General features: G+C 39.8%; 1 protein-coding gene across 3 annotated transcripts in view; it reads left to right on the top strand.

Moving 5' to 3' along the window:
- Positions 1 to 19,320, top strand: part of RIMS3 (regulating synaptic membrane exocytosis 3) — a 65,278-nt gene extending 45,958 nt beyond the window's left edge. For 2 of the 3 annotated variants that reach the window (XM_087970520.1, XM_026673680.2), the window contains exons 3-7: positions 8,757 to 8,898; positions 9,200 to 9,312; positions 10,556 to 10,657; positions 12,323 to 12,462; positions 15,457 to 19,320. In XM_087970520.1, the coding sequence (XP_087826646.1) occupies positions 8,757 to 8,898; positions 9,200 to 9,312; positions 10,556 to 10,657; positions 12,323 to 12,462; positions 15,457 to 15,669 (710 nt within the window). In that variant the 3' untranslated portion in view covers positions 15,670 to 19,320. Of the gene's footprint in view, positions 1 to 8,756; positions 8,899 to 9,199; positions 9,313 to 10,555; positions 10,658 to 12,322; positions 12,489 to 15,456 lie in introns of all 3 variants that reach the window. The other variant, XM_087970521.1, reaches the window with a different exon arrangement.
- Positions 19,321 to 26,889: the final 7,569 nt, after the last annotated feature.

Here is a 26,889-nt window from a genome sequence, read left to right on the forward strand (position 1 = left end):
GGAGGAGAGGTTAAATCCGCTTATCAGAATTTTGCTTTGCATCTATGTATTTTGATGTAGGTTATATGAGTACATTGGTCCAGGGATGGCTTCTGAATTTAAAAAAAGAGTTCTGTGCCTATTTATATATTTAGTTTTAGGCACTGCCTAACTCCCAAGCAACTCTGGCCAACTTGTACTATCAATATTCTTGGCAGGCCTACCATTCCCAAAATAAGCATTTCTGCAAGTTACCTGTGTAGTATATAAATGAATTAACCAGTCTGCCATTCCCTTAGCATTCCCTTAGTTGGAGCATGACTCACAGTGTGAAGGCCAGTATGGTTCAGTGTACAATCAATGGAGATGAGTCACCATTCAAAAAGCTGGAGGAGATGCCATGTCAGATTAGTCTACTGGCCCCTCTTGTGGTCTTCCCCAGCGACAGTTTGTTGCTGTTGTTGCTGTTATATAGAGCTGTTTGCTTTAGTTCTATAAAAGGTAGTGTGAAACTGATCTGCCGCCAGCAGGTCTCTTCTTGACCTTCAAACCCATTGAAAGTCTTACCTGCTGTGATGTTCTAGCTGAACATTTTCCAGAAATGTTCCTCAGAGGACTGTAGGTCAAACTGGGAAAGAAATAAGAACATGATTTGTGGACATGAGGAATTATGCTCAAGGGTTCACATGACTAGTTATTATTTTGTGCAAAACAAAGTTTTCTGTCTATAGATCAGTGATCCCCAATTTGGAATCCCCAGGGAATTTCAGCTACAATGATTGTTGTAGCTGAACACCTTCTCCAACAGTGTCAGATTGAGACAAAGGATTTTCATTTTTGTTGACCATGCTTATTGGTGGAAGAACATCAAATGGCTTCTGGAGTGTACTATACAGGGATGTCTCCTGAATGGGTCAAATTTGGGATAAGTTTGTGAAAACAGTTTTATGTAACAAGACATTGAAAAAAGGTAGAGGGTTTTTTTTTTAAAGTTAACTGGGATGTTAACATCATTCATAAATTATAATCGAACAGCATTATATGAAAGCCTGGATTGAACATAGCCAAGATGATCAAGTGCTAAATAGTGTGTGGGTCTGCAAGACTGGAGTCAGTGAGACCTGTATTGTTAAAGACATAACAGTTGTCAAGATCTATCGCAAACTAAAATATCTCCGTTACTTGTCTACAATAGTGAGCCCTTAGGCCAGGTCAGGAAATAGCCAGGATCGCAGGAATTCTACTTTATTGTTATAGGGTATGATAAAAGAAACTTGAAAGCCCACCAGTGTTTCCTGAAGACCAGTCCCCCTCTTATGGGAGACAAAAATCAAACTGAGGTTATTTTGAGATTCATCTCATGGTTTCCTAGAACTGAGTTGTTGTTTTTCCTGAATGGTTTATCCACTCTTTCTTCTAGGTTATCACCACATTCCCCTCCCAAAAATATGGAGTAATTATTTAATATGGAGTATTTTTGCCATCCTCTTGAGAGCTAGCAGTGAGCTTGCCAAAACTTGGTCTGTCTTACCCCAATTTATTGAACTGGCTGTTCAGAAATCATGGTTCAACACAAATAACACATGATAGTTTCATATGAACCTAGATCCTGAGAAGTTGATATGGAAGGAGGACATTTTGGAGATGTTAAGAGCTACTATAATTATAATTTTTAGATTAGAAAGCTGATGAATTGGGCAGACTCAAGGCAGCTTGAATCCCTCCATCTTGAGTACTTAGCTGCCTCTTCTGTAACTCCAACTATGTAGGCTTATCTTCAAGTTTCATACTTTTTGTCCCTTTCAATAGATCAATGTTTCTAAACTTTGGCAACTTTGAGTAGATTTCTAAATGCTGGCTGGGGAATTATGGGAGTTGAAGTCCCCTCATTTTAAAGTCCTTGTGGTTGAGAAAAACTGCACGATGTAGATGTTATAGTACTCCTCAACGTATGACTGATTGCTTAATGACTGTTTGAGGTTCTGATGGACAACCCCAAAAGGTATTTGTGACCTAGTTTCAAAGTTCCAACAGCTGCTCCCTCCTTGCAGTCACATGACTGCATTTTGGGCACTTGGCAATTTAAGATATTTTTGTTGAAAACCAGTGATTACTGCCAGGTTTCAGTAAAAGTACCCCACTCCATAGAGAACAATGGGTTCACTTAACAACTGCAGCAATTGTTTAATGTTGATTTCTTAATGACCACCACAAGAAAGGTTGTAAAATAGGGGCAGTCAGGTAGTGTCCCTTTATGACCAATACAACTGCAATAGGCAGGGCTCCATTATGTTTATAAATCAAGGACTATCACTACTATAAAAGTGGGAGGATTTTCTTGGGCTGTTTTTTTTTAAAAAAATTATTATTATTCCTTGAAATTACAGCCAGCAAGTGTTTCTGAACCTGCTCCTTCTTGGGAGAGTAGGGAAGGTTCACCTTCTGCCTGCAAATTGGAGAACAGTGGCCCAAAGCTGAATTCATGTGGTAGAATGTATTCTGGATTCCCAGGAGGGAGGGGAGGCTATCCAGAGAGCAAAAAGGTAGCGGAGCTTAGAAAGTTTGGTCAGCAGGAAGAGGATTAAAATATACCATCCCTAGCGGTTCCCCCAAAAAAACTGCAGCTGCTTTAGTCTGGCAAGATTCTGTCTATAGATGAAGAACAATAAAGGAAACTATTCTTAAGTACCTCCATGTGTCCTTCTTGGTTCTTGGGACCTGACCATCCCAGACTGAAGGAATAAATAAAAGGGTTTCCTTTCAGCAGAATTCCACACTTTGCATGCTTCTCTATACAGATTCCAGGTTGATCCCCTTTGCTTCTTTTCTCCTCATCTGCTATCTTGATTCTTAGAGTCAGATGGGATTTTATAAATTGAAGATATCTAAATCCGCCCTTGATGTCTCTGAGTGGTATCTGGCCCTTCAAGTCTGCAGCTCACACCCTTTCTCTGGGCAGTAGGAGCTCTGCCAGATCTCTTTCCTGCCTCTGGGGACTGACCTGCTGGAGGATGCCGGCACATAAATTAGTATTAGTGATGGGATGACAAAGCACAAGGCTGGTTTTGCAAAAAGGAACAGAAAGAAGAAATGGGTTGGGAGAGGGGGGGGCAAGAGGATGAAGTGTTGCCATGGTGACCTGTGAATGAGACACCACGGCGCATGTGAAGTGTTGATTAGGAAAGAAATTGAATGCCAAAAGGAGCTAAAAGGATATTACCAATTGTTTTCTTGCTTTTGTAAGACTACACCGCTTGCTTTCTTCCACAACTGTTCCTCATTGGATGGCCTGTGAGGTCTTGTGCCTGGAAATCAGCAAAAAATGTTCATATTCACCTGCTAAATTCTTAACTAAGGAATGCTCAGGAATGAGTTTGTATGTGTGCTAATACAAGGGCCATGGGGAAATCAGTCCAACTGGCCAAATCTGCCAAATATGGAGTGCAAATCTCAGAGTAGGTTTGTTGGTGTTACAAGGATGTCAACAATCATGGAATGGATGCTTCAATTGGTGGAAGATTGACAAGATTATGCTCTTTCAAACCATAGGATCCACTGCTTGAGATAATGTATTGGTTGGGAAGGAACGGTAGCAATGCACAGTTGAGTTCTAGATAATTGATGGTTCTAATTTATCTATTTTTAAAATTGCTGTAATCCTAAAGAGGGAATGTGTATGCGCCTTCAAGTCAGTTTTTGACTCCTGATGACCGTCTGGACAGTTTTCTGTCTGCAGTTTTCTTGGCAAGATTCCAGAAGTGGTTTGTCATTGCCTCCTTCCCAGGGTTGAGAAAAAGGGACAAGTTCACCCAGCTGGCTTTGTATCCAAGGTGGGATTACAACTGCCACCTTCTGGTTTCTATCCTGATGCCTTAACCATTACACAAACTGGCTCTCGAAATACATTGTAGGATGAATTAAATATCATTGGAATAGATCATTGCTTCTTAAAATATTGGATTGAAGTTGAAGCCAAACTGGCTCTCCAAGCTATCCCAGGAGAATCTTAAAAAAAGCAATTTTTTTTTTAAAAAAATGGCAAAATCAGATTTTATTTATCACCTTTCTATACTGCCCATTTCACCTAAGCGATTCCAGACATTTTACAAACTATTATGTGCTTCTAGTTCTTGTAGCATTAAAGTTTGGAGGCAGAATGTGGCAGATATGTCAGAGATCTGGCTTTTTACACTTTGCACACCTTTTGCAGCTGTAGATTCATGTTAGCAAATTGGCTGTCATTAAAATCTTCAGTTCTGGAGACTTCCTTCTACGTTTATGAAGTCTTTTGTGTGTGTGTGTCTATTTAATACAATTGTTTGCATGAAATAGTCTCATGTGGAATTTGTTTGATATCGAACCCTGTGATTAATGGAATGATTCTTAGAGCCACCTAGTGAGCATCTGGCAAGATGTAATTTCATTTGGCAATTTTCTCCTGCCTAAAAATTAGCCATTATTTCTGCTGCTGCAAAGGGTGGATTTGATGACTTGGAAAAGACCCCCTTAGCTCAAGGCTCCCACTTGATGTAAATTGTAACCTCAGAAACTGAGTTAATATTTCAAAAATTAGTTCTGAATTGAATGCACAGCTCATGCCATGCCTAGCATTGCACTTGTTCTAGAGGCCAATGGAAGTATGTTATTGTTAGTTTTTTTTTTTTAATGTAGTCTTTTTTGGAACGTTGGTTCATCTCAGGGAATTGGAATGGCATGGGGACCAGAAATGCCTTTGGAGCATGCAGTGAAAAAGCACTGCTCTTATATCAAATGCTGGTGTCCGTTTTTCCATTCTTCTCCTTGTTCTACAGAGTAAAGTACATTTTGAGGGGAATTGTCAGGCGAGATACCGTAGTTCAGAGCAAAAGCACCTAGAAGTACTAATTTTATCTTAATTGTAAGGTTATGTCATTATTTCTGAACTTGGTGACTTGAAGAAGTGTGGACTTCAAGTCCCAGAATTCCATAGCCAGCATGTTTTCCACACTTATTCAAGTCCATAACTCTTCAAGTTACCAAGGTTGAGATACAAAATCTTGCAAGTCTGAAAATATCTCTCTCCACCATCGTCTTTACATTTCAAGAAACTAATGAGGGTCCCTCCTGAGGCATTTGCTCCACCCTCATTTTTTTCTGTGGGCTCAGCTGCCTCTTATCTGATTGATGCTGAGCTTCATCTCTTCCTCCTGTATCCCAAGGTCATTCTCACATACCATTAAGGGGATTGACCAACTGGGGTTCCCATCACCTTTGCCAGAGGAAAAGATCATGTCTAAAGCTTGGTATCTGAACAATAAAACTAAAGCATGAAGGGGTTGTTTCCTTTCCTGTCCGATCAGGAGAATATTAGTTTCTGTGCAGCTCTGCAAATTAGACCCAGGAGCAGGAGAAAGCCTCGAGGAGAGGCAAATTTACTGCTCTGAATTCATTGTTGTGAATTCTGAAGTTGGCTCTTTGTAGGGGAAGATCAAGTTGTTTTTGGCATGTTGGACTACCGACCAGAAAATTAAATGTGCATCAGGGAGCTAAATGCTGATAAATCAGTTGCTTTGGATAGATGTCCCACACCAAGTAGAAATTAAGCTACATGCAAGTGGTGGGTGGTTGGATGTCAGCAGCAGGGTTTAAATCCTAATCCTTTTCTCCCACTCTTTATTCAGTAGACTTTTAGCTGTTCTTTTCTTGGCCTTGGGAGTCGGGGATACCTGTTCCATGTTTATATAATATTCTGTCTGGCCTGAGAATGGTGGCTTTGCCAATGACAAATGTCAGCCTTTACAGCAGCACACCCTGTATTTTATAAAGCAACCTGACAGCAACAATCAGGAGCAGTCATATTTATGTCAGTGCCCTGAAGAACGTTCTTCCTCCTCCCTCAATAGGCATATGAAAAAATCAGGTGGTGTTTTTGTGTAGGTACCACTGTGTGAAGACAGTGATCTGTGAGCCAGGAGGAGCACATGTGAACCTTAAAAACTCAGTCAATAGACTTTGGAGTGATATTGTTTTGGGGGTGAGCAAGATGGTCTACTTGGGGGTGTCAGGTGCAGTACCTTCACTACCAGGAGGCAGGCAGTATGTGACCTGTTTCATTCTGATTCATGGTCACAAAGAATTGCAACTTTGCTGGATCATAGGACAGATCCACAGTCTTTTTTCCTTGGATACATTTGAATTTGCTAATTATGCAACCTGAGTAAGTTGCCACTTTGCTGTACCTTACCTCAAGCTGTAGCATAGGGATGATAATGATGATTGACATCTGTTGCTTTTTTATGGCAAAGTCTGTTCACTTTTTACAGGGTCAGGAAGTTCTTTTTTCAAACATCTCTTATAATAAACGGATTGTAATATACAACCCATACTACCTGGTTCCTGGATTAATGACTTTCTGGGTTTAAAACAACAATTGGCTCATCTCTTGTCTCTCTGTCCTCATCATTCCTGATGGAAAGACACCTGTAAGGGCTTTCTGTTGGTTCTTCTCAGATGGTTAGATTTTATGTGGAAGAGATGGTCTCACAGATACCCAGGACCTATTCGTGTCACATAATAAGCCACTAATGATGCATTGAATTGTACCTGGAAGCCAGCTGGCAAATAGAGCCACTCTCTCAGAAGTGGAGTTATAAGGAAAAATCAGGATTGAATTATTACCATGTAGACAACCGTAGCTTCTGAATGGTCTTTACGATGAGCCCATGCACAGTGAATTTCAGTAGCCTGGTTGTGAGGTAATAAGCACTCGAATAAACATGAATAAAGCCGCCTGATGCAGGAAACACCTGAAACATTAGCCAAAGTCAGAGGAAAGCTTTCCTGGCCATCTATCAAGAGATATGAGTCCAGGAGATTGCCAGTTTGCAAATCTGGTCTTTATTTGGGAGTGCATCTTCATGCAGAGACAAAGTTGGAAGTTTTCTAGAATTGGAGGACTTCAGAATCAACAGAAACTGTTATCTTGCTATGTTTAATACCAAGCTAACTACACAGAATGAATTCAGGGACATTCTAAACTGCAAAAAAAGCCCTAACCAAGGTTAAAATTAATCAAACTTAGTATATTGTCCAAATGAGGCTGTTAGGGTTGTAAATGACCTGGGTGAGCTTGTTGTGTGAATCGCAATACCTGATCCTATGGCCTGCAGAAATACCATAGTCAGAGTATGGTCATTTAAAACTTTGTTCTAGAATGGAGGTCCAAGTTGCCCCTAACAACCAGACAGGCAGGCAGGCAGAACGGAGCAATGTGGATTGAACTCAGCAGGCGTACGGGCGGCGGTGAACGGGCTCGGGAAGCGAGCGATCAAACAGCTGACCCCCCGCGCCTTCTTTGAAGCAGTTTCTTCCTGGGCTGGTGGAGGAGCGAGAAAGCGACTGAGAGAGCTGGAGCCAGAGAGAAGGACAGGCTTCGGTTGCTTCCTCCCTCCCCTTCTTTCATTTGTGTCCTTGATCCCTGATCCCAGCAGCATTCACCCGGAAGGCGAAGAAAGCCGCCATTTTTTAATATTTTTTTTCTTTAACGGGCCCGGTAAAGAGGTACTCCCACGGCCCGGTACGGTCATGACCCGGTGGTTGGGGACCCCTCTAATGTATTTGCAACCAACTGATTGACTGACTATCATCTTTGTTGCTTTTGTCTGTACGCTTTCTAGCACCTCAACAGGTCTGGAGGCTAAATCATGTGATGAACAATTGATATATGTCTAGCCTAAGGCAGAGAAGGACATGATAGTTGTCTTCCAATATTTGAGGAGCTGTCACCAACAAAAGAGGTTTTATCTGAGGTCAGGACAAGAAATAATGGGATGAAGATCATTAAAAAAAGATTCAATTTAGAAATATGGAGAGATTTCCTGTCAGAGAAGAATGGCTTACCTCCAGAAGTTGTGGTTTCTCCATCACTGGAGAATTTCAAGAGACTGTACAGCCATTTGTATGGAACAGTACAGCGTCTCCTGCTTGAACAAGGGGTTGGACTAAAAGATCCCCAAGTCCCTTCCAACCCTATTATGTTATGTTCTTTATTCTAAATATCCTGACTTATACACCTATTGTATTTATATTTCACTGAAGTGGATGTCTATCCAAACAAAAAACAATTACATACAAGTTTTTCATCAGATCAGGAGCAAAAGCATTAAAAAAGGGGGGTTATATGGAAGCCTGCAGAGACCATCAGCGCTGGTCCTTGGATTTGGGAAGCCCAAGGGGTGAGATGTTCTTATGGGTCCTGCTCCCAGGGGCAGCCATTCCCCCCAACTTGCCACTATTTCTGTCAGAGTATTTGCTTTTCACTCCTTCTGGGTCTAATCTGCTCAGGCTCCCAGAGGGAGAAACTTCTGGTAGTGACTACTCATCCTTGCTTCATTGTTTGCTTGCAAACAGAAGGCAGAAGACTTTTGGAATTGTCCCTTGGTAGAACATGGGCATTGCAGATATTCAATAACACTGTCTGTGCATACTAACCCTAAAAGCAGACCTAACTGCCCAGGCAACTGTTCAGATTCAATCTCTGATGGCTTTCCAAAGAAAGGAGGAGGAGGAGAGGCAAATCAGCATTCCTGCTTCACTCAAAAGGGATTGCTTTCATTTGAGAATGCAGGAGACCGGGGCCCTTTGCGTCCATCCAAAGGCTAGGGGTAGGCAGGAAAAAACTTAACCAGTATCAGCATGGATCTCCCTGAATGTGTTGTAGGACAAGTCCTATCCTTTCCTGGCTGTGAGATGATGCCCCTGGACTGCCTGACACTCTATTTGTGGTTCCCCCCTCCCAGATGGCAGTTTAAAGAAACTTCGAAGTAACATTCGTCGCAGCACAGAAACTGGGATTGCTGTGGAGATGAGAAACAGGGTTACCCGTCAAGGCAGTCGGGAATCAACTGATGGAAGTACTAACAGCAACAGCTCCGAGGGCACGTAAGTCCTGCTATTCATTAACACAATCATTGAACAAAGAGTAGACATTGCACAGAGAATATAAAAACAAGTGTTACACTTTTTTTAAAAGGAAAATGTCCTGCTAATATTAGCTCATAGATAGGAGCCTCCCAAATACTGAAATGTCTTTCAGTTGCTTTATTGTCCCATCTCATGTGAAGGCAGGAAGAAGGTGCTGGAATAAAATGCAGGAGGAGAAGGGTGCATCTTTTTTTCTGCATGTTCTTTCAAGCTATGTCTTCTTTTTCTCACAAACCGTATTTCTTACCCTTTCCTTCAGATTCATTTTTCCCACAACCAAGCTGGGAGTTGAAAGCCAGTTCAGCGACTTCCTAGATGGTCTTGGACCAGCACAAATTGTAGGGCGACAAACACTGGCTACTCCACCAATGGGTGAGTGAACCTTTGGTGACCATCTCAGCCTGTTGTAATGACGAGGCAGTCGCGTTGTTTGATCATGAACAACTGAATCATGATGATCTTTATTGGAGTCTAGTCTTGCATTTATACACATTTTTAGTTATCCTCCATCATTGGTTAACTTTGGTTACTGCTTAACTTTCGTTACTGTTTAGCACAGTAATCCATAAAATTAATTATCTCTAGTTAAAGTCTAACATATGTTTAATTCCTCTCTCTAATCCTCCTTTAGATTAGTGACTTTGTTTACCTGAGTTGTATTTGCTTGGAAACATTCTTTATCTGAGGTTTGCCATCCGAGATTGAAATATTCCTGCAATTACAACTCTACATCAGCCCTTTTGAGGTTCAGGGTTATTTGATGGAGGAGGATCTCATTTGGATCTTTCTTAATTAACAGTCTCCTTGGGTCCATGTTTTGTGAGGGACCATGTAGAGTGCATATATGTATATGTGTATGTATGTATGTAAATTTGACATGAATCAGGTTTAGCTGTCTGCAAATTTCAGAAGGGGAGTGGGACTCAAGTTGTTAAAGTTGCTTTAGGATGTACACAATATTCTAGGACTATTTTTAATTCATGCTTCTTTTATCTTAACATGTGAATAGATCAAGGTAAGTTGTAATTAATTTTCCATGTTGATTTAAGGAGAGTGTAATTCATTTTGGTAAAAACTCATGGATAAAGAATCTGTGATTCCCCTGGTGCTGCTGAATTTATTTATTTATTTTTATTTATGGATTAAATTTATACGCTTTCCATTTCTCTTACCCTTGGCCGTGTTCCTTAGATTTCCTGGAAGGTACGATTCAGCAATTTTTGGAGAACACTAACAGCTCAGTCACAATTCCATGGTTTCCATAACTTAAAAAGGTCTCCTAATATAGATCTACCACAGAACATTAAGATGAGCCAAAACACCACAGTCACACATGGAAATGGGACAAGTGTGAAGGGCAAAAAGCTATTCTTTATTACATCAAAAAAAATCCTACTGAATTTTGAAGGAAGACATTTTTCTCAGGGGAATAATATTAATCAAACAGCTTATTAAAGAAGAATGCACACCAACTGTTTTGGGACTTTTTAAAAATAAAGGATACTTTTCCCCCTTTCACACTGTCTTTCTCTCTCTTAATTTTGCACAATCACATGTGGACAGCACAAAGCTCTTGAGTTGTGTCCATGCTGACTTTACTGCTCCTGCTTCCTAGGTGATGTCCACATTGCGATGATTGACCGGAATGGACAGCTAGAAGTGGAAGTGATAGAAGCTCGAGACCTCACACCCAAAGTAGCAGCTAAATCTTTTCCTTGTAAGTAATTCCTTCCCGGATAAGACTGAATAGAGATAAGATGAAAAGCTGTCTGGAACAATTCTTGGTAATTACAGAAAGTCGTTCATCTAGTTTATGTCTGTTCTTTAAAATACCGCAGATGTACATTCAGCCAATCAACCAAGAAACGTCTAAGCAAATTAATATGTTCTGAAGTCAATTCAAACTTTTTAAAAACTCGGAAGCTAAATATTTTTACTGTAACAGCAAAATTCTCACCCAGTCAAAAGCAGGCAGCCCGGCTGCTTTGGTTACCCAAACTGGATCTGGTTGTTACCCAAAGTAGACTGAAAATTCCTTCCCTTCACTTCTAGTCCTTTACACAGAGCTGGCAGGAGGAAGTGGCAAAGTAATTTGAAGATTTGAAGATCTCAATAGCAATAGCACTTAGGGTTATATACTACTTCACAGTGCTTTACGGCCCTCAAAAAGCGGTTTACAGAACTTCCAATAATCTGGGTCCTAATTTTATTGACCTCGGAAGGATGAAAGGCTGAGCCAGCCTGGAGCCACTCAGAATCGAACTCCTGGGAATCCCATTTTAATGCACGGAAGTAATTGAAATCCTTCCCTAAGGATTTGCAGGCTTTTCTACAATAAATGGAAATGTTTGTATCTTTGTGTACCCTGTTAAGTGTTGTATTCCTGTTTCCTGGGTTGAATCCCCATACACAGCTGTTGGTATAGCTGTACTATATTGAATGTGGGTTACTGGATTCACTCAGCCTTTAATATAATAGGCAATTCCATTAAAATGTACTTAATTACATTCTTTATTTATAAAATATCTGTGGCCTAGGATTGAGAACTTCCACTTAAATCAAATCAATTGGATTTGAGTTTCTTGGCACATGCAGGTAGCAGTCCTTGAGAAGGATCCGAAATTGAATCTAGCAATTACAATTATAAACCAGGAGAGTCATAAAACAGGTTGCCGTGTTACCAAGCCCAGTTTTATGACCTTTTTTTTGCAATGGTGATTAAGTAACACCATGGTCATTAAGCAAAACCCATTGCTTATTATGGGGCTTTTTTTGGGGGGGGACAAAAACCAGAAGTAAAGACCAATTTCTGGTGAAATCACTGTAAATCGCAATCATGTGACCAAGGGGTGCTGCAAATGGCCAAAGTACCCCAAGTGAAGTCACAAGGGAGGCCCAACATCAGAATTTTGAAACTGGGTCTGTGGGAACTTAGAATGATTGCTAAGCAACCAGTTATAAGTTGAGGACTACCTGCAGAGGGTTTTGCCAGCCAAAAACGTTATTGCAAGCATGAAAGCATCCTTGAGGGGACCTGAGCTTGGTTGTTTTCTTATGGACGTTTCATTACCCAAACTAGATAACATCTTCAATAACAAGCACTTATGATGTTATCTAGTCAAATAATGAAACATCTGCAAGAAAACAACCCAGCTCGGAGAGAGCACCAGCCCTGTAGTTCACAGTTTAAATGCGACTCCTCATTTCAATCCTGAGCTACAATATTCTCCTTTATTGGTAAAGCAGGTTTGCCATCGCCCACAGGAATGCGCAAATATACTTCTACAGATGCATCTGGTAGAACATTGAAAACCTCCCAGCCTGGGGTGGAATAGCTATTATTAAGCTGCCTGCTTTTATTTCCCTCTCTCTGCCAATACAGCTACATATGTTAAAGTGTATCTGCTGGAAAATGGGGCTTGCTTGGCCAAGAAGAAAACAAAGACTGTCAAGAAGAACTATGACCCGCTCTACCAGCAGGCCCTTCTGTTTGATGAGGGCCCTCAGGGTAAAATGCTACAGGTGAATGCTTTCCTCCTCTTTGAAGGGTAAGAGGATCCTCCTTCTGCCCATATGCATTTTAGAGCCATAATTCAGCCACAGGCCTACTGAGATGCCCTCACAGCAGCTCTCTGGTATCCCCTTGGGAGAGAACCTCCTACTAGATTTTAGACAGGCAACATATATAGGTCCAGTAGAAATTCTAGTCAGTTTCTCTGTGGCCTTTATGGGAAAGTGTTTCTGGTAGCTATTAAGTAGACAATCTGTATGGCTACAGTAGAGATTCCTGTTGGGTTGTCCTCTGAAAGGGTCTCTGGTGTCCTCATCAGAAATAAGGTCTTAGCTGCTTTCAGCTGGGGAACTTGTATAGTTCCCACGAGAGGTTCTGAGGCCCCAGTAGGGAGATTGAATGCTATGAAAATACTTGAAACTGAAGAAGAGGATTATCATGAATTGCCTCAACGATTGACTTTAAAATCTAGTTTTTTGTGAGGTCCCAATTTAGATAAAAATGGAGATATTTGGCTTCAGAAAGATGCTGAGTTTAAAATTCAATTCAGGAGTTAAAAAGTGAGGAACAAATGGCTTTTCAGATACTGCTAAGGAAGTCTTCCAGAAATCAAGGGAGGTATTGTTCAATGCTAAACATGGAAAAACACAGGTTTCACATTCCTGAAGAAAGAAATAGTAGTTTGATGGAGAATCAGAAAAATATTTCCCTGAAATCTTACTTGAGATCTTGGTATAAGCAAGATTTTTATTTTGAGCAATGGGATTTCATAGGGTTGGTTGTATGGTGCCCAAAGTCACTTTATGTGAGATGAGTGGCCATGCAAATTTGATTATTAAATAAATACAATAAATAAAAGGCAACTTTCCATAAATGATGAGTTATTAATGGCACCGGAGCTAAAATTATTGACTCATTTTTAGTTGAAAGAGCAATTTATGTTATACTTTGTCATGAGTTTGTCAAAAACAGATCATGCCAGACTAACCTTATTGCATTCTTTGACAAAGTGACAAAATTAGTGGGCCAGAGGAATGCTGTTGATATAATTTACTTGGACTTCAGTAAGGCTTTTGATAAAAGTAGTCCATAACCTTGATAAAGTAGAAAAATGTGGGTTAGACAGCATCATCACCAGATGGATTAATAACTGGCTGACCAACTACACTCAATGTGTAGTCCTCAATGTAACTGCATCTACATGGAGGGGAAAGCATGTAGTGGGGTACCCCAAGGCTCTGTTTTAGGCCGAGTACTCTTCAACATCTTCATCAATGACTTGGACAAAGGTATAGATAGGGAACTCATCAAATTTGCAGATGGCACCAAGCTAGCAGGAATAGCCAACACTCCAGAAGATAAGCTTAAGATACAGAAGGATCTTGACAAACTTGAACATTGGGCGCTATCTAACAAAATGAAATTCAATGGTGAAAAAAGTAAGGTTCTACACTTAGGCAAGAAAAACAAAACACACAGGTACATTATATGTGGTACCTTGCTCAATAGTAACTGTGAGAGGAATCTTGGAGTCCTAGTGGACAACCATTTAAATATGAGCCAACAGTGTGCAGAAGCTGCCAAAAAAGCCAACACAGTTCTAGGCTGTATAAACAGAGGGAGAGAATTGAGATCACGTAAAGTGTTAATACCACTTTATAAGGCCTTGTTAAGGCCACACTTGGGATAGTTGCATTTAGTTTTGGTTGCCATGATGTAAAAAAGATGTGGAAACTCTGGAAAGAGTGCAGAGAAGAGCAACAAAGATGATTAGGGGACTGGAGGATAAAACATATAAAGAACGGTTGCTGGAATTGGGTATGTGTAGTCTAATGAAAAGAAGGAGAGACATGATAGCAGTGTTCCAATATTTGAGGGGCTGCCACAAAGAAGAGGGGGTCAACTTATTCTCCAAAGCACCTGAAGGTAGAGCAAGAAGCAATGGGTGGAAACTAATCAAGGAGAGAAGCAACTTAGAACTAAGGAGAAATTTCCTGACAGTTAGAACAATTAATCAGTGGAACGACTTGCCTCCAGAAGTTGTGAATGCTTCAACACTGGAAGTTTTTAAGAAGAGTTTGGATAACCATTTGTCTGAAGTAGAGTAGGGTTTCCTGCCTAAGCAGGGGGTTGGACTAGAAGACCTCCAAGGTCCCTTTCAACTCTGTTATTCTATTCTATTTCATACTTACTTTCCATCTCCCCCTTTTCATGATCTTTATCACTCAGTTAGGGAAAGCCAAGAATTTCAGATCTGATTCTAGATTTCAGAGGAGAGCAAATAACTCCCACCGTTGGATAGTTGTAAGGTAATATTAAAAGGGTACCAGGACTAGAGTGCTTCTCAGTTGACCAACTGAAATGATCCTTCTTCTGGTTTTGGACACTGACTAAAAACTGATACTGAGGTGAGGGTGGGGGTGGGGAATGTTACAACTAACTGAACTTTGTGAGATTATGTGGATGCATTCACTAAATCTTTAACTAAATGGAAAAAGCATGTTAGGGTTTTTTCGAATCATTGGGCATTTGTAAATAGCTCCTAGCACTATCACTCAAAAGGCATTTTAATATCTCCTAATGTATAAACTGGGATTCTCATCAATTAAGCAAGAGCATATATTTTCCCATGTCCAGGATAGTAAATGATTGACAGAATGCAAAACTCACTTTTTAAAGACTGCAAGGTTCATGCTGATCAGTTTAAAGAAATATCTTTGAGTTGCAAAATAGACCACTCCTACCTTACCTAAGAATAAGTCTGGAACCCAAGGAAAGATAGGTTTAGAGTCAACATAAGTAGGACTATGCTGTTAATGATTTATGATAATAGTATGAAGAACCAGGAGGTTAGCCAAAAACAGAAACATCCCCAAGGATTAATGATGGGAGTGTTAGTAAAGGCCTTCTACTTTCTTCCTGACTCTCTGAAGATCTTCTACTCTTCTGATTCTCCTTTCTTGGATTCTCTTGGTAATTCAGCCCATCCTCCTTCTTCCCTTTAGGTGATCGTCTGGGGAGATTATGGTCGCATGGACCACAAGTGCTTCATGGGGATGGCTCAGATTGTCCTAGATGAGCTGGACCTGTCCAGTGTAGTGACAGGTTGGTATAAGCTCTTTCCCACTTCCTCATTGGCAGACTCCACCATTGGACCCCTTACTCGTCGCCTTTCTCAGTCTTCACTAGAGAGTTCAATAAGCCCTTCTTGTCCCTAAAGAAGACAACACAACAACAGAGAATGCCTTGTTCTACCACGGCTTCCGGTAGCATGGTTTGTAAATATTCCATGTTTTTTCCTCCCATCACCCTTTCTTCTTCTTCTCTTCCTCCTCCTCCAAGAAGAGAAAACTGTTCCAGTGACTTTAAACATGTCTGACCCTCCCTCTCTGGGTGGACAAAATAGGAGAGATCCAGAAGGTGATGGGGGAGGAATTGAAAGGGAAAGAAAAGAAACACGTATTAAGGGGGGAAAACAACAACCCGATAAAAAACTGCCAGTTTCAAGACTGTTAAATCACCCCAAAGAAAATCACCTGTGAAAAGGAGTAAACTGTTTCTCATGTTTGAAACATCTTTGACAGCATCTCAAGCGTTAAACTCACTTCAAAAGAGCATGTTAAGTTTTCTTTCTTTCTCAGTCCTGTTTTCTTTTGGCATCTCTGGAGAAGAAGCTTTGGCTGGTTCTCCTAGTGTTTCTTTAAAAAAAAAAAAAAAAAGAAGGGGAAAAAATGGAATGCAGCACTGCTAACATTTTTTTAAAGGAATGTAGCATTTTCAGACATTATGTAGCTTGCCATGTGCTTACGGATTCCTCTGCAATATTTATACAGTACGGCCATCTTCCCACCTGGCAGGAGCTGTCAGCATTTCACTTCCTGCTTAAATCCCGGGTTTGGAATCCTGGAGAAAGCAATTTTGTTTGCGTTGCATATCTGGAGAAGGATAGGAGGATCTGCCAAAGGTGCGGAAGAAGAAAGATCTCCAAAGGGTGCATTTGACTGTTAAGTTCAAAGAATACTAAGACTCATGTTTTGCTTTGTCATGCTTAGAGGAATTTAATTGTGTCTCCTCCTTCAGACACCCCTGATGCTACTTTAGCAAGGCATATGCAAAGAATATGCCTCTTACTAAAATGGGCCCTTTGTTCAGTTTTGTCCTCACTGTGTCTGCAGCCCAAAAGACAAGATATCAAACCAACCAATTTTCAGACAGAAGATGAAACGTAACAAGAAGATATGTACTGGGCCAACGCAGAAGTCCTTCAAAAGTTCATAGGATTTCTCAAAAGGATGAGTATGGAGTCTCTCCATTTATTAACTGTTTTCAGTTTAACCCAATCTGGATGCAATCCTAAACCAACTAATTTGTTAAACAAAATAATCGAACATTTGATGGAATTTGCTTCTGTGTAAACCTGCATAGGCTGGATTGTTAGTTGTATGAATATGTGTTCTATGTAGCAATCTGGTCTCTTGGTAATGGCCAGTTCTCGTAGCAAAATTGAGAATTACAGAAGCTTCTCATGAAGGTGCCTACTAAAATTTGTTGCAAATACTCAGGGGAGATACTACTGAAAATCACCATTTATTTATTGTTTCTGTTATTTTTTAAAAATTTCCCATGGACTGTAGGAACAGTAAAAGCTGACGGATTGAGTATCGAAGAGGCAGCAGCCTGAAAGTTACTGGTTAGTTTCTGAATATTAGACAGCCTTGGAAGTGGCTCTTAAATTGAAATGCTACAGTTGGCAAAGGACTCACTTTAGCTATCCACATTTGATTTTAACTGAAGGCCAAGGAACTGTTTTACTTCTTAGGTTTATTATATAAATAAAATAAACATGGATTCTTCTGTAACTCCAGCTAGGATGAAACACAAGGGAAGTTCTCAAGAAGAAAATGAAGGGGAAATAAAAGTAATAGCAATTATTTTTTCCCTTACAAGGATGACAAGTTTCCAGAATATGTGTTGATGGGATGCTGTCACACCCTTCAAAAAAGCATATGTAAATATATTAGTAACCTATTTCAGCAACATGAACGTGCAGCGATTTTTGGATATGGAATTTCTGTAGCCATCAATTTGCCCCTACAATTTCACCAGACCAAACCCATCTACTGGTTTCAAAGAAGGGAGTTGATGATGTTACCTTGGCCTTGTTCTTCTTCAACGCCATGTTGTTCTGTTGCTCTCTACATGTATGGACTGTTGTGACATTTTCCAGAATAAGCAATATATTGGTTTTGAGTTCACACCTGAGACACGCTGTCTTGTTCATTTTAGAAAGTCTTTTCTTGGCAAAAAGACAAAAAAATGTGTCATCTGGCATTCCCCTCTAAACCAAGAAATGTTGCCTGGTTTCACTGCATCCTGAATCTGAGTTTGAATAAATGCAATTCACAAAGGATTTTTTTTAAAAATGCAAAAGCGGGACTAACTCAAAGTTTGCCTCTAATGATAAAATGTACTCAATCACTCGGTCGTCTTGTTTTGCAGAAGCCTTGTGATAGTTTGTCTCATTGAATCAGCACAAGTTGCCCTCTAAACTACAATTTTTAGTGACTAGCAGGATTGTGCCTCCCTCAAATTATGACTCTGAGATTTGAGGAGCCATGGTGACAGTTCTTCTAAAGGATACCACTTAGCACAACAATGGTTTAAAATATAAGCAAGGGAGGCAGAAAAGATTTTGTGCAACCAATGACAGGCTTCTCTTGAAGGGACTCCACGAAGTGCCTGAAGAAAGTACAATCGTCCGTAGAAGGTGTTCCTGGTTCAAGAAGTCCTGCCGCAGAAAGAGCAGCTGGTGTCAATGAAGAGCAAGAGTCCACTCTTCTTTCAGTTCCTAAACCAAGAAGAGTCCTTTGAAGACCAACCGTGTTCTTGAGACTGAAGTTTTACTTATCCAGGGATCCTTGCACATTTTCCTAGATAGTTGACAACTCTGCCAGTATAAATACCCTCTTCTTTAAAGCATAGAAGCATCGTTTGAACAATCCCCAGTGCTCCAGACAATTGCTCTACAGCCCCCCAAGCTTGCCATGAACCCAGTTTCTGGGGCCTCTGAACTTTCCTACCTCGACCTTAGACCACTCTGGATATCTGCTTGTATCATCTCTTTGGCTTGATCACTTAGACTTGTTTTGTCTTTTCCAGTGTCTTGATTGCTGACCCTCAAAACGGTCTGTGCTTGTAAGATCTTGAACTGTGTTTCATCTTAGCCAAGCAGCTCCTGGAAAATATTTCATTGCCAGCTTCAAGCTGTGGTCTACACTGAAGAGTGTCCTGGCTTCCTTAGCAAGTAATACTAGTTGTAGGAATACACCTGGCATCTTTTGGCAGCAAACAGGCAAGAGGATGCCTTATTTATCCATGGAAAGGTCTGTATAATAATCCTGTGGTGTAAAAGAACAAGGATCAGACACTGCCACATCTGGAGACATCTCACCTAGTTTAGAAATGGTACCGTCAGTCTGAAAGACTGGAACAATGAATAGATAAATAAATAGATAGATAGAAATCAAATTAACTCTGTTCCTGTGTAGTGAAGTAAAGGTACTAGGGATTTCTAAACAGCTTCAGTATTTTTATAGTGGTTCAGACCACTATATGATGTGACCCTAAGAACGGCATGCATGATATTGCAGTCAGGCACATATTGAAAGTACAGTTGGAACCGCTAAGACGTTTCACCTGCTTTTATACATTCAGCACTGATGGAAAGGGGTATAAGATGTACATCCCAACATAAGAGCTACAAATCTAGATGCAACTTGGCATTAGTCCACTTCCATCTCAATAGAAAGTTTTGGATTTGCCAGCCAGCCCATAATCAGTTTGATAAAAGTCTTTATTTTATTTTATTTTTTAAAAAAAACTATTCTCACAGTCAGGAGTTTACGTTAGAGAGATGATGAGGCTTCAGATAGAGTTTTTTTGTCCAAAAACCATTCCCAAATACATTTCATGGGAACAAAACAAAAAAGCAACTAATTCCAGAACATTAAAGGAGCTTTGGGTTTTTATTTCATAAGCATCAGTCTCTCTTTTGTGCCAGAGCTGATGGTATCTCCCACTCAGAGGATTTGATGAGGGCAAAAGTCCCAGTGAGGGATCACAAATGCCTTGGGACACGTGCTAAGAAAGAGCCCTCTGGATCTCGGTTTTTCTATTTGGGCTGTGACCTCCTTTTTTTTTTGGAATGAAATCTCTGCACAAAATGAAAAAAAAATCCCAATGATAAAATATAAAAAAATACCTGTTGAAATATTACCTTTTTTTCAAAAATAGGGGGGAAATAGTGATACCCCCAAATCATTATATTGGCTTCAAATTGGGTAGATCCAGAGGACATTTATATATCATGATCTGCATTTTGAAGTGGACCACTGGACCTGCCACGTTTTCCAGATGATGCTGTTTTTCGCCCTCTAACATTGCTTCCTTGTCTCCTGTTTTATGTGACAGGAATCACTGAAATCTATTTTATTTATCTGGCATATTTATATCCCATTTTTCTTCCCTTGCAGAATTCAAAGTGGCCCCAACAAACCTTTCATTTTATCAAAGCGTCTGTTTCATATAGATTATTGTCAAGAAAGGGCTGGGAAGTTTAGAAAACAGGTTCTGTTTCACTAAAGGTTGGCCTCTGAGCACAATGTACCAGAATTATTTGAATGGCTGGAACCTGATCCAAATGAACAAGAACTCTGGTGAATTGTGCACTTTTAATTTTAATCCACACTAATTTCAGTGTAGAATAAGAGTTAACAATAACAAACTGCCAGCTAAAATGGACAAATGAGCTAAGCAATATTGGGATCGAGATAGAATTTGTCGAAAGAATAAAAAAAAAACAGCCCTTTACAGGGGGACATAAAATGCCCCTGGACTTTTTTTCAGCACAAAAGGCAATTTGATCCAATTTACAACTGAGATGCATGATAGATTCAATACTGCCACCTGCTGGTTGGAGAGATCCCACAAACAACTTCAGTAAAGACGAGACTAAAAAGGAGCAGCAGCTCGCATCCTAAAGCACCACCTCCCTCCGGGTAACCCGACTCTGCAGAAATCTTGACTCATGCTACCCAAAGAGGCTTCCCATTAAGTAAAATTAAAGAAGGAGGAAATGGATGTTTTTTTTTTCTCCATGGTCGATGAACTGAAGTATATGAAGATGGGAACAATGGCTAAAATTCTTTTTACCAAACTATTTCTACCGGAATGGTAATTAAGGGTGCGAGACAAGCTGCCTGAGTAAAGTGCAAATTGTTGGTTGTATACCTCATGATTTTATAACTAATATGTTGTGACTTGTTTTGTCTGTTAGTCTAGTTATAGAAGCAGTAAGAGATGGTAAAGGTACAGGGATGGTAGGATTCCGTGAGCACATCTCTTTTCTTTTTTTGCCTTCTCCTTCGATGTGCAAAGGAATTATGTGGGAGAGTTTCTCCAGTATTGGGTATTTATTTTAATAATGCAAATTCTTTTTTTAAAAATCCAAAGTTGCTTTGCAAACTCAAAGAAAAAAAAACATAGCTAGAACGGTGTTACACTGTTAAGGTGTTAGACTGTTAGACAACCTGAAGAGAAGTCAATAAGTAGTAAAACAGCTTATTGAATTCCAGCTATTCAAACAATTAAGTTGGACCAACTTTTATGAGAATGTTTCCCATCCTGTACATGAGAATTCTGGGAAATGTAGTCTCAATACCACTGGGATTCTCCAGGATACAGGTAGCTGATTTATGACTTGATAGCCTTGAATATTTATTTTGTCCAAGCATTTCCCATAAAAATGTTTTTTTTCCCCCAACCAGACCCAGCTGTTCCCTGAATATTAAAGCTTCTTTCAGGATGTGTTTTTTTAATATCATCAGTGTGATGAATATGGAAAACCATCATGACTGGATGTTGCATCAGTCTGGCTGTTCTGATGCCTTCCTACCAAAGTTAACATTTCAAAGTGGAGGGGCCTCAGAGCTTACACAAACTCGTGATTGCCCTTGCAACGGGATTCAGGAAAAGCGTGCACAGTTGCAAAATATATTTTGGGGTCTGCTGTTCTCAGGGGACACACTACTGTTGCACTCTCAAAGATACAGGATTAAAACAAGAATACAAGATGGTTAAAACGCAATAGAGAAAAGGGATCCTGGCCTGAGCTTTTGAATGTCTCTCACCTGAAATCAGTCATTCTTAGTGGAAACTGGGACACCCCCCCCCCCCAACTACAGGATCTGTTGCCTGTTTTGTAGCTTTTAAAGGAAAAAAAAATAGTATATTTTAAATAAAAAAACCTTTGGAGATGATGACTGAGAAAAGAGATGTGTATGGAGATGGTACTGATTTTATGTCACTAGCTGGGTGTGGGGTGGGGGAGAATAGGACTTATATATGCTTGTCTCACTGGACAATCTTGTCTCTGTTTGAGGTTCTTGGGATGTGCTGAGATTCTGTCAATCATGCTGATTCGGAATTCCAGTCCTAAGACACCTACGGGAGGAGATTAGTTTGGGGAAGGTTAGACTAACCATTCTAGTTGCTGCTGGAATAAAGGATCTGTTATTTGTATAATTGTGGTAAAGATGTTAAAGCAATGCTCTTCTGATGCCAGAGTTCTTCTCACTCTGAGCCTGGGTGCAATAGGCTGTCTTGAGTTGGACTATCTGGCTCATTGGATAGCAAACCCCTCTGGATCGTAGCACTTTTGATGTTGGTGGCCTTGTTGGTGTTTTCCTTTTAAAATATAAGGGCTTATGTGTTTTCATGTTAATGATGGATAACTTTCTCCTCCCCACCAATTAGTTCTTCCAATGCCCTCCTTTCCCCCAAAAAAGAATGTTGATCAAAGCAGCTTATTGTTCACTGTGACATTGTGAAATTACTCCCCAGAGACGGTCACGAGAAACTGGAGGCAATGCTACCTCTAAATTTTGTTTGGCCTGGAGCCATTCTGAAACCGAACCTCAGTAGGGGCTTAAGATGTATTTGTATTTATTTATTGGGGTAATTTATATCTAGCCTTTCTCCTAAAAACACGGTTGATAAGGCAGCAAGCAAAAGCTTTATAGAATAAAAGAAAAATATTGATAGTAATTTAAACTTGACCTGGAAGCTCAAGTTCATTGTCCTCTTTTAAAAAGACCTATCTGACAGGAGGAATCGAACACTTCAGCTAAGGTTGGCTGAAAGGGAATGTTTCCATTGACACATTGAAAGTACATCTTTATAGCAGTCATTCAGAACAGAAGGCCCCAAATGATAACAAAATACAAATCAGACCAGACAGTAGTTTTTAAAATATCAGTTAAGTAACATCAATGGAAGGACTGGCTTGGGAAAAACAACGTGATCCATAGAACTCCTTGAAACTATAGTACAAATAGTTTCTAAAAGGATTGTGAAAAGGAAACCATGTAGAGTGGCAAGATTTAGATTTAATGCAAGACTTGTGGGGTCTTTGCTAGTAAGACTTAAAATCTGGGTGGCCATCCCACAGGTGTTTTCCCAAAAGGCAACTGGGCTTTCTTGTTTTTTTTTTTTCTTTGAAAATGTTTTGTTTCCCATCCAAGAAGCTTCTTTGGTTCTAACTAGCTTCTTGGATGAGAAGCTAAACATTTTCAAAGAAGAAAAAATATATCAAGAAAGCCCAATTGCCTTTTGGAAAAGCACCCTTGGAACAACCATGACCTTGGATGATTGAGAATTTCCACAATCTGGGTGGTCTGTCATAGGAAAGGAGATTTTCTCTCATAGTAAAGACACATTCATTATGGCTTCTTGGGTTAAAACCGGCATTCTTGAGCTGAGTTTGAGAAAGTGGTAGGCCCCATTGTAGATTCTTGAAGTAGCTCTAGCTGCTATGTTATCTTCAAGGCTTGTTGGGGATAGATGGGGGGGCCTAAATATGCTGCCCACCTGACCCAATTTTATTTAGAAGCAAATTCTAACTAATAATCTCTGTGTTCCTCTCTATGAACAGAGTAATCAGGGATCTTGTTATGCCGAGGAATATCAACATATTTGTAGCTCAGGGTTGAACTGTGGAGTCCTTAGTGATCGTTGAATTTAGTTGTTTTCTTTCATATATTTAATTTATCCAACTAGGTAACATCTTCAGTGTTGTTCACTGAAGATGCTGTCTAGTAAGGTAATAGAATGTCCACAAGAAAACCACCAAGCTCAGAGACCACCAAGGGCTCCATAGAAAAATATGGCAAGGGATGAAGTAATCCTAGAAAAACAGTAATTACAGTAGGTATTGTGGTAAGTTTGATCAAAGCATAGCTAAGGTTGTCCAAAGCCAACCAATTATTTTGTTAGACTGCCTTCTTACTTGGCTCCCAAAATTATAGCATGGCCTTGGTCTTAAATAGCAGATTTTCTGAGATAAATATGAATGGGGATCAGAATAAGAATTTAAAAACCTCCAGTCACATTGAGCACAAGGGGATGTCTTGTAATGGGCAGTGGAGAGAACAGTTACTAATGGACCAACACACACACAAAACACACACACAGACAGACAATTTTATATCCGTGCTCTGTAACGTTTTCTATGTGATGTGGTCTTTCCTAAATGTAAAACTCTTGTATTTTTCTGTGAATTTATATATGCAGCAGGACTGACAGCTTTGAGGGTGCACGCTCAATTTTGTAAATTATTCTTGACAAGATTTTTTTCCCCTCTTTCCAAAGGAGACAAGATGGATTTTCCAAAAAAAAAAAAAAAAAAGTTAATGTTACTCCATTTGGCTTGTTAATTGCATGTACAGTATTTGGACAGCAAGTAAAGATAATTAAAGCCAGTTTTGAAAACTGTTTTCATTGTTTTCAGATAAGTATTACCATCACCAGTTTTTAATCAGTGATGTTTCGTGCACACATACACAACACATAAGTGTACTATAACTGAGTCTGTTGTGTGTATGTGCACTTGATTGTGATATGACTGTATCTTGTTTGCATCATTCCTCTGAACACAGGGAGAACGTTTTATTACCCAGGACACTCAAGTTCCTTCTCTAACCACTAAAAGTATATTTGGAAGCTTGTGGAAGGTTTGAAATGTCAAGAGATCTTGACTATGGATTTGCTGCAGCTGCAAGGTCCAGAAATTTTAACTTTATTTTCAGAGATAGCTGTGTTTCTCACAGAGCTGCATTTGGCACTCTGGTCTCCTACTGGGTACATTGTATTTTTTTAATGATTTTAACACAGGGGGCGTATTTCTTCGGGTCACATCGGTGATTCTCAACCTAATCCACTTTTAAGATGTGTGGACTTCAACTCTCAGAATTCCCCAGCCAGCATGATGGCTGGGGAATTCTGGGAGTTGAAGTCCGCACATCTTAAAGTGGATTAGGTTGAGAAACTTTGGGCAATATGAATAAAACTACTCTTAAAATAGCCCTGTGGGACTGTTGTTGTGGTTGTTGTTGTGTGTGTGTGTATGTATGCTTATGCTCAGTTAATTTTCCTATCCCTGCATGCCACCCATTCCCAGAGACTCTGGGTGTCCAGCAGTGTCAACATACCCAAGACTCAAAATACATATAAAAACAGACATAATACAAAAGGATAAACATCAACCATACAAAAGCTATGCACCATGAACTTCACCTTCAGTTCACCATTTCCCTCTACTTCAAGGATGAAGTGAATCAAATGTCTCCTGGTAGAAAGCTCCAAAAATAAGAGGCACCTGGTTCTGAAAGCCTCACCAGTTGGCAATCTCCAAGAGACAGGATCTGTAGGGGATTGGTCCTATTTGATCTGGTTGGGCAGATAAATGCAAAAGGCAGGGCCTCAAGTCTAGAGTCATAGGAGGCCTTAAAATTGACAGCCAGCATCTTGAAATAATCTCTAGAAGCCAATTGGCAACTTGAAACAATGGAAGGGAGGGGGGGTCACCTAAGGATATTGGGAAAAATGATCCTGATAATATTGCTGTCGCATATATTCTTGGTATGCCCTCCTTGCTGGTAAAATCAAAGGGAATGGAGGCAGGTAGAGCTATGTAGGCATGAGAGGAAACCAACTCACTTAGAAGGAAGTGCAAAATGAAATCCAGAAAGTACTGCAAAACCACTTCCTTTTGCTAGGAGAACTGTATGGCTATGTCAAACATTTAAAACTATTTGTGAAACCTCCACTTCAAAAGGTACTCATTACTATGGAAAAGTGTTATATACTTTGATAAATAAATTAGACTCAGATGGCCAGCTTAAAGCTGCAGCAAAGTCTGATCACTGATGGTGCCATTCCTGAGACGTTGTTTTGCACTTGGAAGATGGGTGTGAGAAGTATCAATGGGGGGAAAGCTGAAATAGACATGGTGGGAATGAAATGAACCAAACTGGATATCTTAGTGAATAAATGTAGATGGTCACTTTGCCACTTTTGAAAGAAACGGAGTGGCAATGATACTCAAAAAGGATATTGCCCAGTATGTGCCCAGCTGCAGTTCAACAAACAGGATTCTGTCTATTAGAATGAGTGGATATCCAGGAAACAGTTGTGCAGCTACTACACATTCAATGGAAGATGACATTGAAGAATTTTCTATAACATTGATCAGTATTTGGAATGCAAGCATTCAAAGGAAACGATGAACTTGAAATTGCAAAAAAAAAAAGAATGTATTGAGTAAATACAATAATGCAGGAGATGGGTTAGTGGAAATTTGTGGAGAAAAATGGTGTTTAGGCATACCGGTCAGATATGAACTGGAAAATATATAATCAGAATGCAAGAGTAATGTAAACATGGTTTTTCTAAACTTAGCTTACATGAAATAAAACCTGGGAAACTATGAGAAGAGATAATGCATCAGGTATATAAATGAAGAATTAGCATTGCCAGCTTTTATCATGGGAACATATTCCTCTTTTGCACCATTTCAGTCTGAGACATACAGTATACCTGCCATTTTTAACAAGGCAAATAAATGCGATTAACAATCCTCTATAATCTTTATAACTCAGTATCTCATTCTAGGATTCTCTTATTTTTGTACAATTGTAGAGTGATAGGGGACATGCAAATTTAATGTTATCAGTTTAACCCAGGAGATATGATGATCGTAGAAGATTATGCCACTTTATTACTGAGAAACCTCATGTTTTTTCCTCATACGATGCCCTGATTTTCCATAGCAGCAAAAGGATTTACTAGCATAGAGTAGTGGAGATGGATCACTTGGTGCCATGTCTTTGAATCTTGCAGTTCCTAAGTTTTATCTGGCAGATAAATCCAGCAGTTAGAGATTCAGAGATGTAGCATTGCAAACAACAGAGTAGATTAGTTCCATAGCAATACGTTAAAAACCAAACAGTATTCACTGTAAGCCTTTCAATACATTTGAGGAAAAAAGGTTTCTCCATTTGTTTTAACATGAACATTTAATACGAGGACAAAGGCGGCAAGAG

The sequence above is a fragment of the Notechis scutatus genome, chromosome 8 (genome assembly GCF_049901735.1).
Source record: "Notechis scutatus isolate UNSWTSFEM ecotype Mainland chromosome 8, rNotScu1.2, whole genome shotgun sequence".
Taxonomy (NCBI): domain Eukaryota; kingdom Metazoa; phylum Chordata; class Lepidosauria; order Squamata; family Elapidae; genus Notechis; species Notechis scutatus.